Here is a 12,989-nt window from a genome sequence, read left to right as displayed (position 1 = left end):
TGTTTCTGCATGGCGGCGAGATGCCTGAACCTGCCAGGTCTGCGCCCGTCCCCAAGACCGCTTCCAAAGCAGGGACCGAGGCCGAGAAGAAGCTGCGAGGAAAGTTACCCCCTGTACTGGCACGTGGTGCTGAAGCTGGTTCCCCCTGACACCGGTATCTCCTCCAGGGCCAGAGGCATCACAGACTCCTCTGCTAATGACGGCTGCTGCACTGAGAACTGCCCAAAGCCAAGCAGAGGTGGACCTTACAAAAGAAATTCAAAGCCGGTAAAAGGTTCTGCTACCATATAAATAAAAAGAAAACCAGAAAGGAAGAAGTGGGCTTGCTAAACACTCGCAGTGCTGCCAATTTAGCGATTTTGTCACTAGATTTCAGGACTCTGGTTTTCCTGGCAAAGAAGTAAGTGTCAACATGACCTGTGTAAATGCTTCTCCCATAAGTGGGTCTTGGTGACAGGGAGGGGGTAAAAATCCAGCTCTAATGGGCAGGGGAGGAGACAACTGCCCCGAGGGGAAAAGTTATAATCCTCTGCTTGGTGGAGATCCCCTTAGAACGCTGCTCGCCCTGGACAGAACATTGCAAGCGTGTGGGAAACGCAGCATATGCAACAGACGTTTAGCCCCGCGAGGACTTTACTTATGAATTACAAAGGATCAGGGGCCATTTGTCATCAATTCTGTGATATTCTTGCCCTTCCCTGCCCCTGTGTGGGGCTAACGAGTCAGAGTGCTCAGACACTGACCCCACCCCAGAGCTGGGTACAGCTCCTGGCCTGGCAGGAGCTGAATCAAGGCAGAAAATGAGGCTGGAGAGGGTCACGCTGCTGGGGCATGGTGGTTGCATACTGCCGGAGTTAAACATTTTTAAATCGGCCGCTCCATTATCTTGTCTGAGATTGAGGTCAGACTGACAGGCCTCTAACTACCTCGGTCATCCTGTTTATCCTTTGTGAAAACTGGCACCACATTAGTTTTCTTCTGGAACTTCCCCAGTGCAGCAAGGTCTGTTGACAATCCGCATTAACCGCCGGTGAGCTCCTGAGCCGGCTCTTTTGAAACTCTCAGCTGCAAGTTATGTGGGGCTGCTGATTTTAAAAATGGCTAACTTTGGTAACGTTTAGGCTGCAGAGATAGCCGTGGAACGGAAAGTGTGATGAGACTGCATCATCTGTTTTTAACCCTTTGCCCCTGAAATGCTGTTGATTGTGGGGAGTAGCGCGGACTGCCAAGGGAGAGCACCCCCTGCTGCCCACAGAAGAGTGTCCCTCCCGCTGAGCCCTGTGACCCACCATGGCCTGATCTCTATGAGCTTGGAATGTAATTTCTATCCCGGAATAGGCAAAGCATTGGTAGGTGAGGTCACCAGGGCGGGAGCAAGGAGTTTGACTCCCTCGAGCGGGAGTTGGGCCGTGTGACCGGAGAATAGTTAACGTCCTGCCTCGGTTTACTAGAGGGTAAAGTTCATAGCTCCAGCGCTTCGAAGGCCAGAGGGGACCATTGTGACTGTCCAGTCTGACCCCCAGTGTCCCACAGGCTGGAGACACAGCAGGGGGTGCTGCCATACAGGGAGCAGGGTGGGGGCTCAGCATGGGGGGGAGGGGGTCTCCACAGGGGGTGCTGCAGTATAGGGAGCAGGGCGGGGGCTCAGCAGGCGCTGTGGTACAGGGGGTGGGGGGGCAGCAGGGGCCTGAGCGGCTGGCGTGGCATGGTTGGGTGCCGGCTGGGAGCCTGGCCACGCCGGTTCCTGCACCGGGCTGGATGGGGCCGGCCGGAGGGCGCCCATGGGAACCCCGCCCCTGGAGGAATCTCTTTGGGTGGGGGGCCGGGGCCGGGGCCTGGCTCCAATTTGCTGGGGGGTGGGGGTCTGGCTGAAACCAGTTCTTCATGGAGCAATCTCCAGGGGCAGAACCCAGGAGTCCTGACCCCCCACCCCTGATTTAACGGCCCCACCCACTCTGGCCCCAGAGAGCCCCGGCTGTCACCCCAGTGGACCCCCCCCCTTGCCAGACCCACATCCCCATGCTCCAGCCATGGCAGCAGCTCCTGGGTCCCTCCCCGGCAGGGCACGGTGGGGGGCGGGCAGAGGGGTCAGAGAAGAGCCGGGGAAGGATCAGGAAACCTGCCGACGGGGGGACCCGGGGCTCAGACAGTTCTGGGGGGACGTGTCCCCGTCGCTCAGCGCCGACCTGGGGTGCGCACCGTTGATAAGGGGCGTGGGGGTCGAGCAGCGGCCGGTGAATTCAGCCCGATGGCAGGGGGGGAATCCCCGGCGCTGGCCAAGGCGAGAGCAGACGGGCTGCTTCGCTCCGGGAGCGGCTCTGGCCCCGGGGGTGCTGGGGGGCAGTGGGGGTGTGAACACGGGGCCGGCCTGGCTGGGCCAGCGGGGAAGCTGTGAATCCCAGGACTCCTGGGTTCTCTCCCCGGCGCTGGGAGGGGAGAGGAGGGGGGGCTGGTGGGTTAGAGCAGGGGGGGCTGGGAGCCAGGACGCCTGGGTTCTCTCCCCGGCGCTGGGAGGGGAGGCTGGGAGCCAGGACGCCTGGGTTCTCTCCCCGGCGCTGGGAGGGGAGGGGGGGCTGGGAGCCCGGACGCCTGGGTTCTCTCCCCGGCGCTGGGAGGGGATGGGGGCTGGTGGGTTAGAGCAGGGGGGGCTGGGAGCCCAGACGCCTGGGTTCTCTCCCCGGCACTGAGAGAGGGGGGGGGGGCTGGGAGCCTGGAATCCTGGGTTCTCTCCCCGGCGTTGGGGGGGGGGGGGCTGGTGGGTTAGAGGGGGGCAGGGCTGGGAGCCAGGACTCCTGGGTTCTCTCCCCGGCGCTGGGGGGGGGGCTGGTGGGTTAGAGCAGGGGGGGGCTGGGAGCCCAGACACCTGGGTTCTCTCCCCGGCACTGGGGGGGGGGCTAGTGGGTTAGAGGGGGGCAGGGCTGGGAGCCCGGACTCCTGGGTTCTCTCCCCGGTGCTGGGAGGGGGGGGGCTGGGAGCCAGGACTCCTGGGTTCTCTCCCCGGCGCTGGGAGGGGAGGGGGGCTGGTGGGTTAGAGCGGGGCGGGGCTGGGAGCCAGGACCCCGCACTCTCGGCCAATCGCCAAGCAGCGCCGGGCGACGGGTCCCGCCCCGCCCCCTCTGGGCCAGTCTCAGCGGCGAGGTTCGGAGCCCGCGAGCCGCTCCCGGGTTTGACCAGCCTCAGCCAATCCGATCCAGCTCCGGCGCCCGCTCGCAGCCAATGGCAACCTAGCCCGCCCCCTTCCCGTTCCCCACGCTCGCGCGCCGCCGCAGCACCCGCGCCTGCGCGCTGCTGTGTGACGGGCAGGAGCGGGCGTGGGGAGGGGTGTTGCAGAGAGGAGGGAGTGGCCAAAGGGAGGGGGGGTTTGCAAGGGGCGGGGCCAAAGGGAGGGGAGGGGGTTGCACAGGGGAGGGGTCAGGGGGAAGGGGTTGCATGGGGAGGGGGTTGCATCGGGAGGGGACGGCCGTTTCCCTCACCCCAGAGTCACTGGCACGTTCCCGGCCCAAGCAGCAGCCCGACGGCGGGGCCTGCCCCACACATACCCTACACACCAACCCTGCATCAGGGCTGGTGCCCAGCCTCGCAGACAGAACCCAGGAGCCGTGTCCCGGGTGCCTGGATTCCCGTCCTAGTCCTGCTGCTGTCCCTGGTCAATTCCCCTACCACTGCCTCAGTTTCCCTGTTGTCAAAATCCTGGCCTGGGGGCTGCCGCTTTGCCAGCTGCCCGCCTGTAAGAACTGGGAGGTGAGCCGGGAAATCCTGGGACTTGGTAGAGATAATGACCGGTGGGGTCGGGGTGCTTGAGATTTCTGATTATTTCGTTTTGTTGCGGTTGCGGCTCAGCACCCCAGTCCGTGCCCCGGTGTCCTTTGGGGCCAGGCGCTGCATGAGCACAGGGGGACAGAGAAGGAGGGACCCCCCACATGTCCTCTGGCCTTAAAATCGATCAATGAGGTTCATTGGCTCCATTTTATGGACAGGCAAACTGAGGCTGAAGCTAGAACCCAGGAGTCCTGGCTCCCAGCCCCCCTGCTCTAACCGCTAGCCCCACTTCCCTCCCAGAGCCAGGGAGAGAAGCCATGAGTCCTGACTCAAAAGGAAAGATGGAGGGACACCCGCCCCAGAATAACCCAGACCCCCATGGTTGGAGCACTTAGTTGGGAATGGTCAGACATGGGTCGGCTCCAGAGTGGGGATTCAAACCGGTGTCCGAGCTGGGCATCCTGCCCGAGTGGCTACAAGCTGGACGCTTGCCCCGGCCCTCTCCAGTGTGACGTGAGCCCTTCCTCTCCTTCGCTTTCCTTCAGACGGCTCCCCTGAATCCATTGTATTGGACCCAAAACGAACCTTTTCTGGCCATTTTGAGTCCCCAAAAATTCAGAAGCGCCTGGTCCCACCCGGAGCAATTATTATTCTGCTCATTCGCCAATGAGATGCCCGCCCAGCGCGGCCTGGCTCCCCTCCACTCTCATGCTTCAGGGCCACCCTCTGCAGGGGTCAGGAAGGTTTATGTCCCACCCTGTGCAGACTACATGGTGTAACAGTTTCCCCTTCCTCTCCTCGGCCCACCAGCCGGGGGGAGTCTCCCCCCAACGCTCCTGTCTGAGATGGGAGGGGTCGGGCTCAGCACCCCCTTGGGGGGCCTCCGTGCCAGGGACGAGCGAGCTCGAACGCAGAGCCCACGCTGCGCCCCAGGGGCAGAAAGGAGCCGGCCTCCCATGGCGCAGCCTTGCTCATCCCACAGGGCTCAGGGAGTGGAGCCAGCCCTGAGGGCAGGTGACGGGCTCCTCAGGGCAGGGGGAGACTCAGCGCCACCAGGCTGGTGGGGGGCGATGGGCGGGCGGGCGGGCAGGCAGCCTGGGCCCAGACAACAAGCCCAGCGGCTACCAAGGGCCACAGCCCTGGCCGATTCCCTCGACCTCACCCCTGTTTTCTCTGGCCCCCTGTCTCCCTTCCTTCCCCATGGCTCCACCTTCTCCCCTCCCTCTGGATTGGGGGCAGGGGTACCCAGGGCGGCTCTCCCACGGGCACCCTGCCGGCGCCCAGCGTGAGAAGCGCCCGGGGCAGCAGCACACAGGGCTCACGTCACGGGAGGGGTGAGTCACCCCCGGCGGGCACGGCCCACGTCACCTGCCTGCCCCGGGGCCTGCCCTGAGTCACCGGCGTGGGGGGATAAAGGGAGCCGGGCGGTGCGGGCTCCTGCCAGCACCATGGCCCTGCCGGGGCAGGAGGACGAGCTGGCCGCGGTGCCGGCCCGGCTCCAGGAGCGCGGCCTGCCGGGGCGCGGGGAGACCTACCGGCGCTTCCTCTTCCACAGCCGGCTGCAGGGGCCCGGCGAGCCGGCCGAGGTCTTCACCGCCGCGCTGGAGCGCCAGAGCCGCGCCTGCGGCTTCGGGCCCCTGCGGGAGTCCCTGGTGCGGGACCAGCTGGTGCTGGGCTGCCGGGACGAGGCCGTGCGGGCCCGGCTGCTCCGGGAGGACGGGCTGAGCCTGGCGCGGGCTGTGCAGATCTGCCGGGAGGCCGAGGAGACGGGCAAGCCGGGCCGGCGGGGCCACAGTGCCGCCAGCAGGAGGGACCCCGGCTGCGGGCAACCGCCGGGCCCCGAGCGCCAGACGAGGGACTGGCCGCGGACCTACGTGTGAGGGGCACCCGTGTCCTTGGGCCTTCGGGGTCACCAGCTCTGCCCTTCCTGGGGCTCGCCCACCCTGTGTGCGTGGAGAGAACCGTCAGCCCCCCGCCCCTGCCTGTCTCCCATTCCCCTCCCGCCAGACTGGCGCTTCCTTCTCCCGACCAGCCCTGCTGTGGCCCTGGGCCGCCCTGGAGTCCTCGTCCGTGAACGGGGGTGTCACAGGCTGCATCCCCCTGGACGGGACGGCCAGACGGGTCACAGACGCTTGAGTAACACCGAGGGGAAACTGAGGCACTCACCCAGTATTCAGAGGAAACCTGAGGAACTTTCCCACTTTGTCACAGCCCTCCCCTCTCTCCGCGGCAGGGTCTGCCGGACAGCGCCTGGTCGATTGCTTCCTCGCACCCGCCACACCGAGGGCATCAAGGGGCTCAGGGGGTCTCATCCAGGGCAGGTCATGCCCCCGGGAGCGACGGACTCAGACTCTCTGCAGACTCAGGAACCAATTCCACTTGTGCCCCATTTCCTTGCTGCTCCACCTAACGCCACAGGCCAGATGCTCCGTGGGCGTGTTGAAAGCCGAGCTCCAGCCACTCTCAACTCCTCCCCACTGCCTGTCCCATCACCCCATGCTCTGACAGCCCCAAGCTCTCCATGGGGCATCCCCTGCTCTCAGGCCCAAGACAGGGCTGCCTCTGGGGTGGGGTAGGGGGATCCCTTACCCGCCGCGGAGATGCAGCCACCTCTGGGGTGGGGGCTGCTATTGCTCCTAAATCACTTGCTGCCCAGCCCCGCTGGCTCATCCAGGGCCCAGCAGCCCCCCGCCCCCCCAGCTCGGGGGTCGCCCAGCCCCGCGTGTGAGTCTCTACGTAAAAGAATAAATGGACACAAATCAGACATCAAGAATTATAACATTCAAAAACCAGGTTCCAGAGCAGCAGCCGTGTTAGTCTGTATCCGCAAAAGGAAACGGAGGACTTGTGGCACCTTAGAGACTAACCAATTTATTGGAGCATAAGCTTTCGTGAGCTAAGCTCACTGATGCATCCGATGAAGTGAGCTCTGGCTCACGAAAGCTTACGCTCAAATAAATCTGTTAGTCTGTAAGGTGCCACAAGTCCTCCTTTTCTTTTTCTTTTCTCAGCCCCCATGGGCCCCACTTCCGACCCACCGCGGGGGCCGAATAAAGGGACTGGAGACAACCAGCATCGGTGCCTGTCCATTGCCCGGGCTGGGGCTTCTGGCTGTTAGGACAGGGCTCATTCAACCCGCCCCCTGGGGCCCAGCGCCCCCTGCTGCCTCCACCCTACTCTGTGCACCCCAGCGCCCCCTGCTGCCCCCATCCCTGCAGCCCAGCACCCCTGCTGCCTCCACCCTACTCTGTGCACCCCAGCGCCCCTTGCTGCCCCCACCCTACTCTGTGCAGCCCAGCACCCCCTGCAGCCCCTCACCCCAGTCCCTGCAGCCCAGCACCCCCTGATGCCCCCCACCCCAGTCCCTGCAGCCCAGCGCCCCCTGATGCCCCCCGCCCCTAGTGCCTGCTGCCCCCGCACTCCCTGCTGCCCCCACCCTACTCTGTGCAGCCCAGCGCCCCCTGCTGCCCCCACCCTACTCTGTGCACCCCAGCACCCCCTGCTGCCCCCATCCCTGCAGCCCTGCACCCCCTGCTGCCTCCACCCTACTCTGTGCACCCCAGCGCCCCTTGCTGCCCCCACCCTACTCTGTGCAGCCCAGCACCCCCTGCTGCCCCCATCCCTGCAGCCCAGCGCCCCCTGATGCCCCCCGCCCCTAGTGCCTGCTGCCCCCGCACTCCCTGCTGCCCCCACCCTACTCTGTGCAGCCCAGCGCCCCCTGCTGCCTCCACCCTACTCTGTGCACCCCAGCGCCCCTTGCTGCCCCCACCCTACTCTGTGCAGCCCAGCACCCCCTGCTGCCCCCATCCCTGCAGCCCAGCACCCCCTGATGCCCCCCACCCCAGTCCCTGCAGCCCAGCGCCCCCTGATGCCCCCCGCCCCTAGTGCCTGCTGCCCCCGCACTCCCTGCTGCCCCCACCCTACTCTGTGCAGCCCAGCGCCCCCTGCTGCCCCCACCCTATTCTGTGCACCCCAGCACCCCCTGCTGCCCCCATCCCTGCAGCCCCCCACCCCAGTCCCTGCAGCCCAGTGCCCCCTGATGCCCCCCGCCCCCAGTGCCTCCTGCCCCCGCACTCCCTGCTGCCCCCCACCCTACTCTGTGCAGCCCAGTGCCCCTGCTGCCCCCAATCCCTGCAGCCCCCCACCCCAGTCCCTGCAGCCCAGCGCCCCCTGCTGCCCCCTGGTCCCTGCAGCCCAGCACCCCCTGCTGCCCCCACCCTACTCTGTGCACCCCAGCACCCCCTGCAGCCCCCCACCCCAGTCCCTGCAGCCCAGCGCCCCCTGCTGCCCCCGGGTCCCTGCAGCCCAGCACCCCCTGCTGCCCCCACCCTACTCTGTGCACCCCAGCACCCCCTGCAGCCCCCCACCCCAGTCCCTGCAGCCCAGCGCCCCCTGCTGCCCCCGGGTCCCTGCAGCCCAGCGCCCCCTGCTGCCCCCACCCTACTCTGTGCACCCCAGCACCCCCTGCTGCCCCCATCCCTGCAGCCCCCCACCCCAGTCCCTGCTGCCCCCAATCCCTGCAGCCCCCCGCCCCAGTCCCTGCAGCCCAGCGCCCCCTGCTGTTCCCCTTTAGCAACAGCGCCCCCTAGTGCCGCCCTGGTGCCAGCCCTACCTGCCAGGGGAGAGCGCCCCCTGCTGGGCTCCCCACCAAGCCGGGAAGGGAGCTGGGAAAGCCCTTGGGAGGGAGGAGAATCGCTGTCTGAGTGCAGTGTGGGGCCTGGGACACATGGCTGAGCGGGCAGGGATACACCCAGCTGCATGCAGCTGTGCCACCTTCCCCGCCAGCCTCACCTGGAGATAAACAGGGCAAATGCCGGCCGGGGAGCAGAGGCTGTGGTTGGCGGCTCACCAGAAACGACAGGCTGGGGGGCGCGGTGCCAGGTGGGGTGTGTGTGTGGTGCCAGGCTGTGGGGTGCAGTGCCAGGATGGGGGTGTGGTGCCAGAATGGGGGTGCAGTGCCAGGCTGGGGAGTGTAGTACCAGTCTGGGGTATGCTGTGCCAGGCTGGGGGTGCAGTGCCAGGCTGGGGAGTGCGGTGCCAGGCTGGGGGTGCAGTGCTGGGCTGGGGGTGCCATGCCAGGATGGGGGCTTGGTCCCAGGCTGGGGGGCATGGTGCCAGGTGGGGAGGTGCAGTGTCAGGCAGGGTGTGTGTGTGGTGCCAGGCTGTGGGGTGCAGTGCCAGGATGGGGCTGTGGTGCCAAGCTGGGGGCGCGGTACCAGGCTGGGGGGCGCAGTGCCAGGCTGGGGAGTGTGGTACCAGTCTGGGGGTGCAGTGCCAGGCTGGGGAGTGCGGTGCCAGGCTGGGGGCGCTGCCGGTTCAGTCCCAGGCCGGGAGCCGGGACTCCAGTCGTGTCCCCCCCCCATCCCGGCTCCGCCCCCATCCCGGGCCGGTCACATGGAGGCGGCGGCGCCTGGAGCAGCCCGGCGGCGTGTGCGGGACAAAGGGCGGCTGAGCCCGGATCCTCTGGCGGGACCCAGCGGCCCGGGGGAGAGACCCGCGTCCCGGGCACGGAGCGCCCCGGATCCTGCGCCCCGGGGGGGACCGTGCGCCCCGGATCCTGCGCCCCGGGGGGGACCGTGCGCCCCGGATCCTACATCCCCGGGGGGACCGTGCGCCCCGGATCCTGCGCCCCAGGGGGGACTGTGCGCCCCGGATCCTGCGCCCCGGAGGGGACTGTGCGCCCCGGATCCTGCGCCCCGGGAGGGACCGTGCGCCCCGGATCCTACATCCCCGGGGGGACCGTGCGCCCCGGATCCTGCGCCCCGGAGGGGACTGTGCGCCCCTGAAGGCGACCGAAGGTGGGTGGCGCCGCAGAGCCGGGTCTGCAGCCGCAGCCCGAGCCCCGGGGGACAAGGGGGGCGGCGGGGACGCGTCCGCAATGCGCTGCTGGGGGCTGTTTCCTGCCCAGCCCCCCGGGCCCAGCATCCAGCCCAGGCCCCCAGCTCTGCTCAGCAGATGCCCGGCTGCCCCCCAGCCCGCCCGATTGCTCCCGTGGGTCCCTGCGGGCTGAGGGGTTCTGGGGCTCCCCTCCAGAGCTGGGATCTCCCCGGGCTGCGGAGGGCAGGGAGGGGGGCAGCAGCGGGCTCTCTCTGGCCGTCAGTGCTGGCCCTGTCATTAGGGGTCCCCCGGCCTTCTCTGCGTTTCCTCTGGGGGAGCACCCAGGCATGCCGGCTCCTAACGGGATGGGGCTCGTCCGAGCCAGCCCCACAGCGTCAGTGGGGGGCCAGCAACTGGGGTCGCCAGAGCCGGTGAACGAGGAAGTGAGAGACATGAAATGAGTCGGGATCTCAGTGTTCAGGGAATGGGGAAGGAGCGTTGTCTGCGGGCAGGTACCTCGGCACGAAGTGGGGCTGGGAGCCAGGACTCCTGGGTTCTCTCCCCGGCTCTGGGAGGGGAGGGGGGCTGGTGGGTTAGATGTCAGGGGGGCTGGGAGCCAGGACTCCTGGGTTCTCTCCCGGCTCTGGGAGGGGAGCGGGGGCTCGTGGTTAGAGCGAGGTGGGCTGGGAGCCAGGACTCCTGGGTTCTGTCAGTGACTCTGGGAAGGGAGCCGGGGCTGGGGGTTAGAGCGGGGGGGGGGGGGGCTGGGAGCCAGGACTCCTGGGTTCTCTCCCCGGCTCTGGGAAGGGAGTGGGGGCTGGGGGTTAGAGCGAGGGGGGCTGGGAGCCAGGACTCCTGGGTTCTGTCAGTGACTCTGGGAAGGGAGCCGGGGCTGGGGGTTAGAGCGGGGGGGGGCTGGGAGCCAGGACTCCTGGGTTCTCTCCCCGGCTCTGGGAGGGGAGTGGGGGCTGGGGGTTAGAGCAGGGGGCGCTGGGAGGCCGGACACCTGGGTTCTCTCCCCTGCCTTGGGAGGGGAGTGGGGCCTAGTGGTTAGAGCAGGGGGGCTGGGAGGCCGGACACCTGGGTTCTCTCCCCACACATTCCCCTTCCAGCCTTTGTATCCTAGTGAGTTCCTGGATCTCTGCCCCCAAGGGCCAGGCCTCCCCCCTTCTCCTGGCAGTGAGCCCCTGAGCCTCCAGGCATGGATCCCCACCGGCAGTAAGTGAAGCTGCCCCCTGGCGCCATGGCCCACAGGAAAGTGGGGGGCGGGACTGGCAGTCCCGATTGGTAGGGGGGAAATCTTATGACAGCTACAAATAGAACCCAGGCTCCGAGCCCCCTCCCCCCCGCTCTAACCACTATGCCCCACACCCCTCCCAGAGCTGGGGAGAGAACCCAGGCGTCCTGGTTCCCAGCCCCCCTGCTCTAACCACTAGACCTCGCTCGCTCTCTGCCTGTAGTGGGTTGTGGTGTCTGACTGAGTTTCCTGGCAGGACTGATTTAGCTCCTCGGCTGGCTCTGGCTCTGCAGAGCCCCCCGCCCCCACATCCTCTCACCGCCACCCCACCCCAGTCCAGACACGCAGGTCTGGGTCCTCCGGAGGCCACCACGCTCAGTGCTTCCCCTCTGTGGGCCACGTTCGGTGGCCTGCAGTAGGTATCTTAGACCCCGTAATGCCCGAGGGGGATTCCCCGCCAGCTCAGTGGGGGCTCTGCTGGGGCTGTCAGTCCCTCCCATCTCCCGACCGGTGTGGGGCGCCCTGAAACAGAGGCTCTGCTCTGGCACCGGGCTGCCCGGGGGATCGATAAGCCAGGGGGGCACCCAATGGGGGGAAGGGGGATGAGTGGTTAAAGCAGTGGGGTGGGGGGGCGGGCTGGGAGTTAAGACTCCTGGGTTCTCTCCCCACATGTTCCCCTTCCCCCCCTTCATATTCAAGTCAGTTCCTGGATCCCTTCCCCACAAGGGACAGGCCTGCCCCCTTCCCCCGGCTGTGAACCTGACTGCTCTGACCACTGGGCCCCACTCCCCTCCCAGAGCTGGGAGAGAACCCAGGCGTCCTGGCTCCCAGCCCCTCCTGTTCTAACCCACCAGCCCCCACGCCCCTCCCAGAGCTAGGGAGAGAACCCAGGAGTCCGGGCTCCCAGCCCCCCCTGCTCTAACCACTAGCCCCCACTCCCCTCCCAGAGCTGGGAGAGAACCCAGGAGTCCTGGCTCCCAGCCCCCCCCGCTCTAACCCACCAGCCCCCACTCCCCTCCCAGAGCTGGGGAGAGAACCCAGAAGTCCTGGATCCCAGCCCCCCCTGTAACCACTAGACCCCCCCCTTCCCAGACCAGGGGATGGAACCCAGGCATCCGGGCTCCTAGCCCCCCCTGCTCCCCAGACACTCACAGCAGCACTATGTTTGGGGCTGTGGATTCACCGCTCCGGGTCTCGGCCTACGGGACAGGGCGACATTCCCCCCTCCAGCCGATTGACCCCCGGGCAGCCCGGTGCCGGAGCAGGGCCCCTGCCTTAGGGCACCCCCTCAGCCTGTCCGGGGATAGCAGGGCCCTGACAGCCCCAGCGCAGCCCTCAGCGAGCAGCCGGGGAATCCCCCTCGGGCATTACGGGGTCTAAGATACACACCCTGCAGCCCCGAGCGCGGAGGGCCTCTCTCAGAGCCAGGGGACCCAAAGCTGCTTGTGTGGGGGGGATGGGTGAGAGAGGATGTAGCTGGGGGGGTGGGAGGATGTGGGGGGGGCAGGGGGCTCCGCAGAGCTAAATTAGTCCCGCCAGGAAGCTCAGCCAGACACCGCAGCCCCCGGGGGGCAGAGAACGAGCGAGGTCTAGTGGGTAGGGCGGGGAGGGGGAGCCAGGACTCCTGGGTTCTATCCCCAGCTCTGTGTACTTAGCTCGGTCCTATCCCCGCCCCCTGCCTCAGTTTCCCTGAATGGGTTCCTTAGCGTTTGTATAACGTGGAACCGGGAGGGGCCAGGGCAACTCTTCCCCTCACCCGCCTCGGAAATTCCTGCCTTTCCTCTGGATTTTCCATTTCCTGGCTGCGGAAAGACGCACTTCCCCTCCCCGCTGGGCCAGGGCATGGGGGGGTGTCCCTGCATCCTCCCCCCACCCCCCCAGCTGGCAATCTACTCCCCCCCCAGGGCTCCCTCTCCTGCCTACTGGGGCGGGGGGGTTGGGGGCTTTGCTTTGGCAGGCTTCAGTGGGGAGAACCCAGGAGTCCTGGCTCCCATCAGCCCGTGGCTGTCCTGCCGGGGTGGCACTGGGGCTGCGTGGGACCTTGGCCCCGTACTACCCCGGGCTGAGGGCGATTCTCCGTGCGCCCGGCTGCTGAGGGCGGCTCTCCTGGCACAAAGGGGCCCTGTGCGAGCCCCGCCATGAGTCACCGGGGATGGTGGGGAGCCGGCTGCTTGGC

At 67.0% G+C, this 12,989-nt stretch overlaps 3 protein-coding genes and 1 long non-coding RNA gene across 53 annotated transcripts in view; 3 read left to right on the top strand and 1 right to left on the bottom strand.

The window, feature by feature from the left end:
• The window catches only part of LOC119849376 (zinc finger protein 420-like), a 3,142,523-nt gene that overhangs the window by 532,476 nt on the left and 2,597,058 nt on the right, over nucleotides 1-12,989 (bottom strand). The gene's annotated exons all lie outside the window — the stretch shown is intronic.
• The window catches only part of LOC119849403 (zinc finger protein 501-like), a 1,099,011-nt gene that overhangs the window by 644,055 nt on the left and 441,967 nt on the right, over nucleotides 1-12,989 (top strand). The gene's annotated exons all lie outside the window — the stretch shown is intronic.
• Nucleotides 6,365-12,989, top strand: part of LOC122457756 — a 22,133-nt gene continuing 15,508 nt past the window's right edge. The window contains exons 1-2 of the long non-coding RNA XR_006277430.1: nucleotides 6,365-6,376; nucleotides 8,898-8,904. This is a non-coding gene — a long non-coding RNA (uncharacterized LOC122457756). The remainder of the gene's footprint in view (nucleotides 6,377-8,897; nucleotides 8,905-12,989) is intronic.
• LOC122457743 (collagen alpha-1(XXIII) chain-like) lies at nucleotides 9,057-10,134 on the top strand. Its single transcript, XM_043503890.1, has 2 exons — nucleotides 9,057-9,311; nucleotides 9,346-10,134. Exons 1-2 carry the CDS (start codon nucleotides 9,154-9,156, stop codon nucleotides 9,767-9,769), a joined length of 582 nt encoding a protein of 193 aa, XP_043359825.1. The 5' UTR covers nucleotides 9,057-9,153; the 3' UTR covers nucleotides 9,770-10,134.

The sequence above is a fragment of the Dermochelys coriacea genome, chromosome 28 (assembly GCF_009764565.3).
Source record: "Dermochelys coriacea isolate rDerCor1 chromosome 28, rDerCor1.pri.v4, whole genome shotgun sequence".
Classification (NCBI taxonomy): Eukaryota; Metazoa; Chordata; order Testudines; family Dermochelyidae; genus Dermochelys; species Dermochelys coriacea.
The sequence above is the reverse complement of the archived record's forward strand: the minus strand, read 5'-3'. Positions and strand labels throughout refer to the sequence as shown.

Coding starts and splice junctions, on each gene's coding strand:
- LOC122457743 (XM_043503890.1), top strand. CDS start 9,154: ATGGAGGCGGCGGCGCCTGGAGCAGCCCGGCGGCGTGTGCGGGACAAA. Junction 9,312..9,345: donor CGGGGGGGACCGTGCGCCCC/GGATCCTGCGCC, acceptor CCGTGCGCCCCG/GATCCTACATCCCCGGGGGG.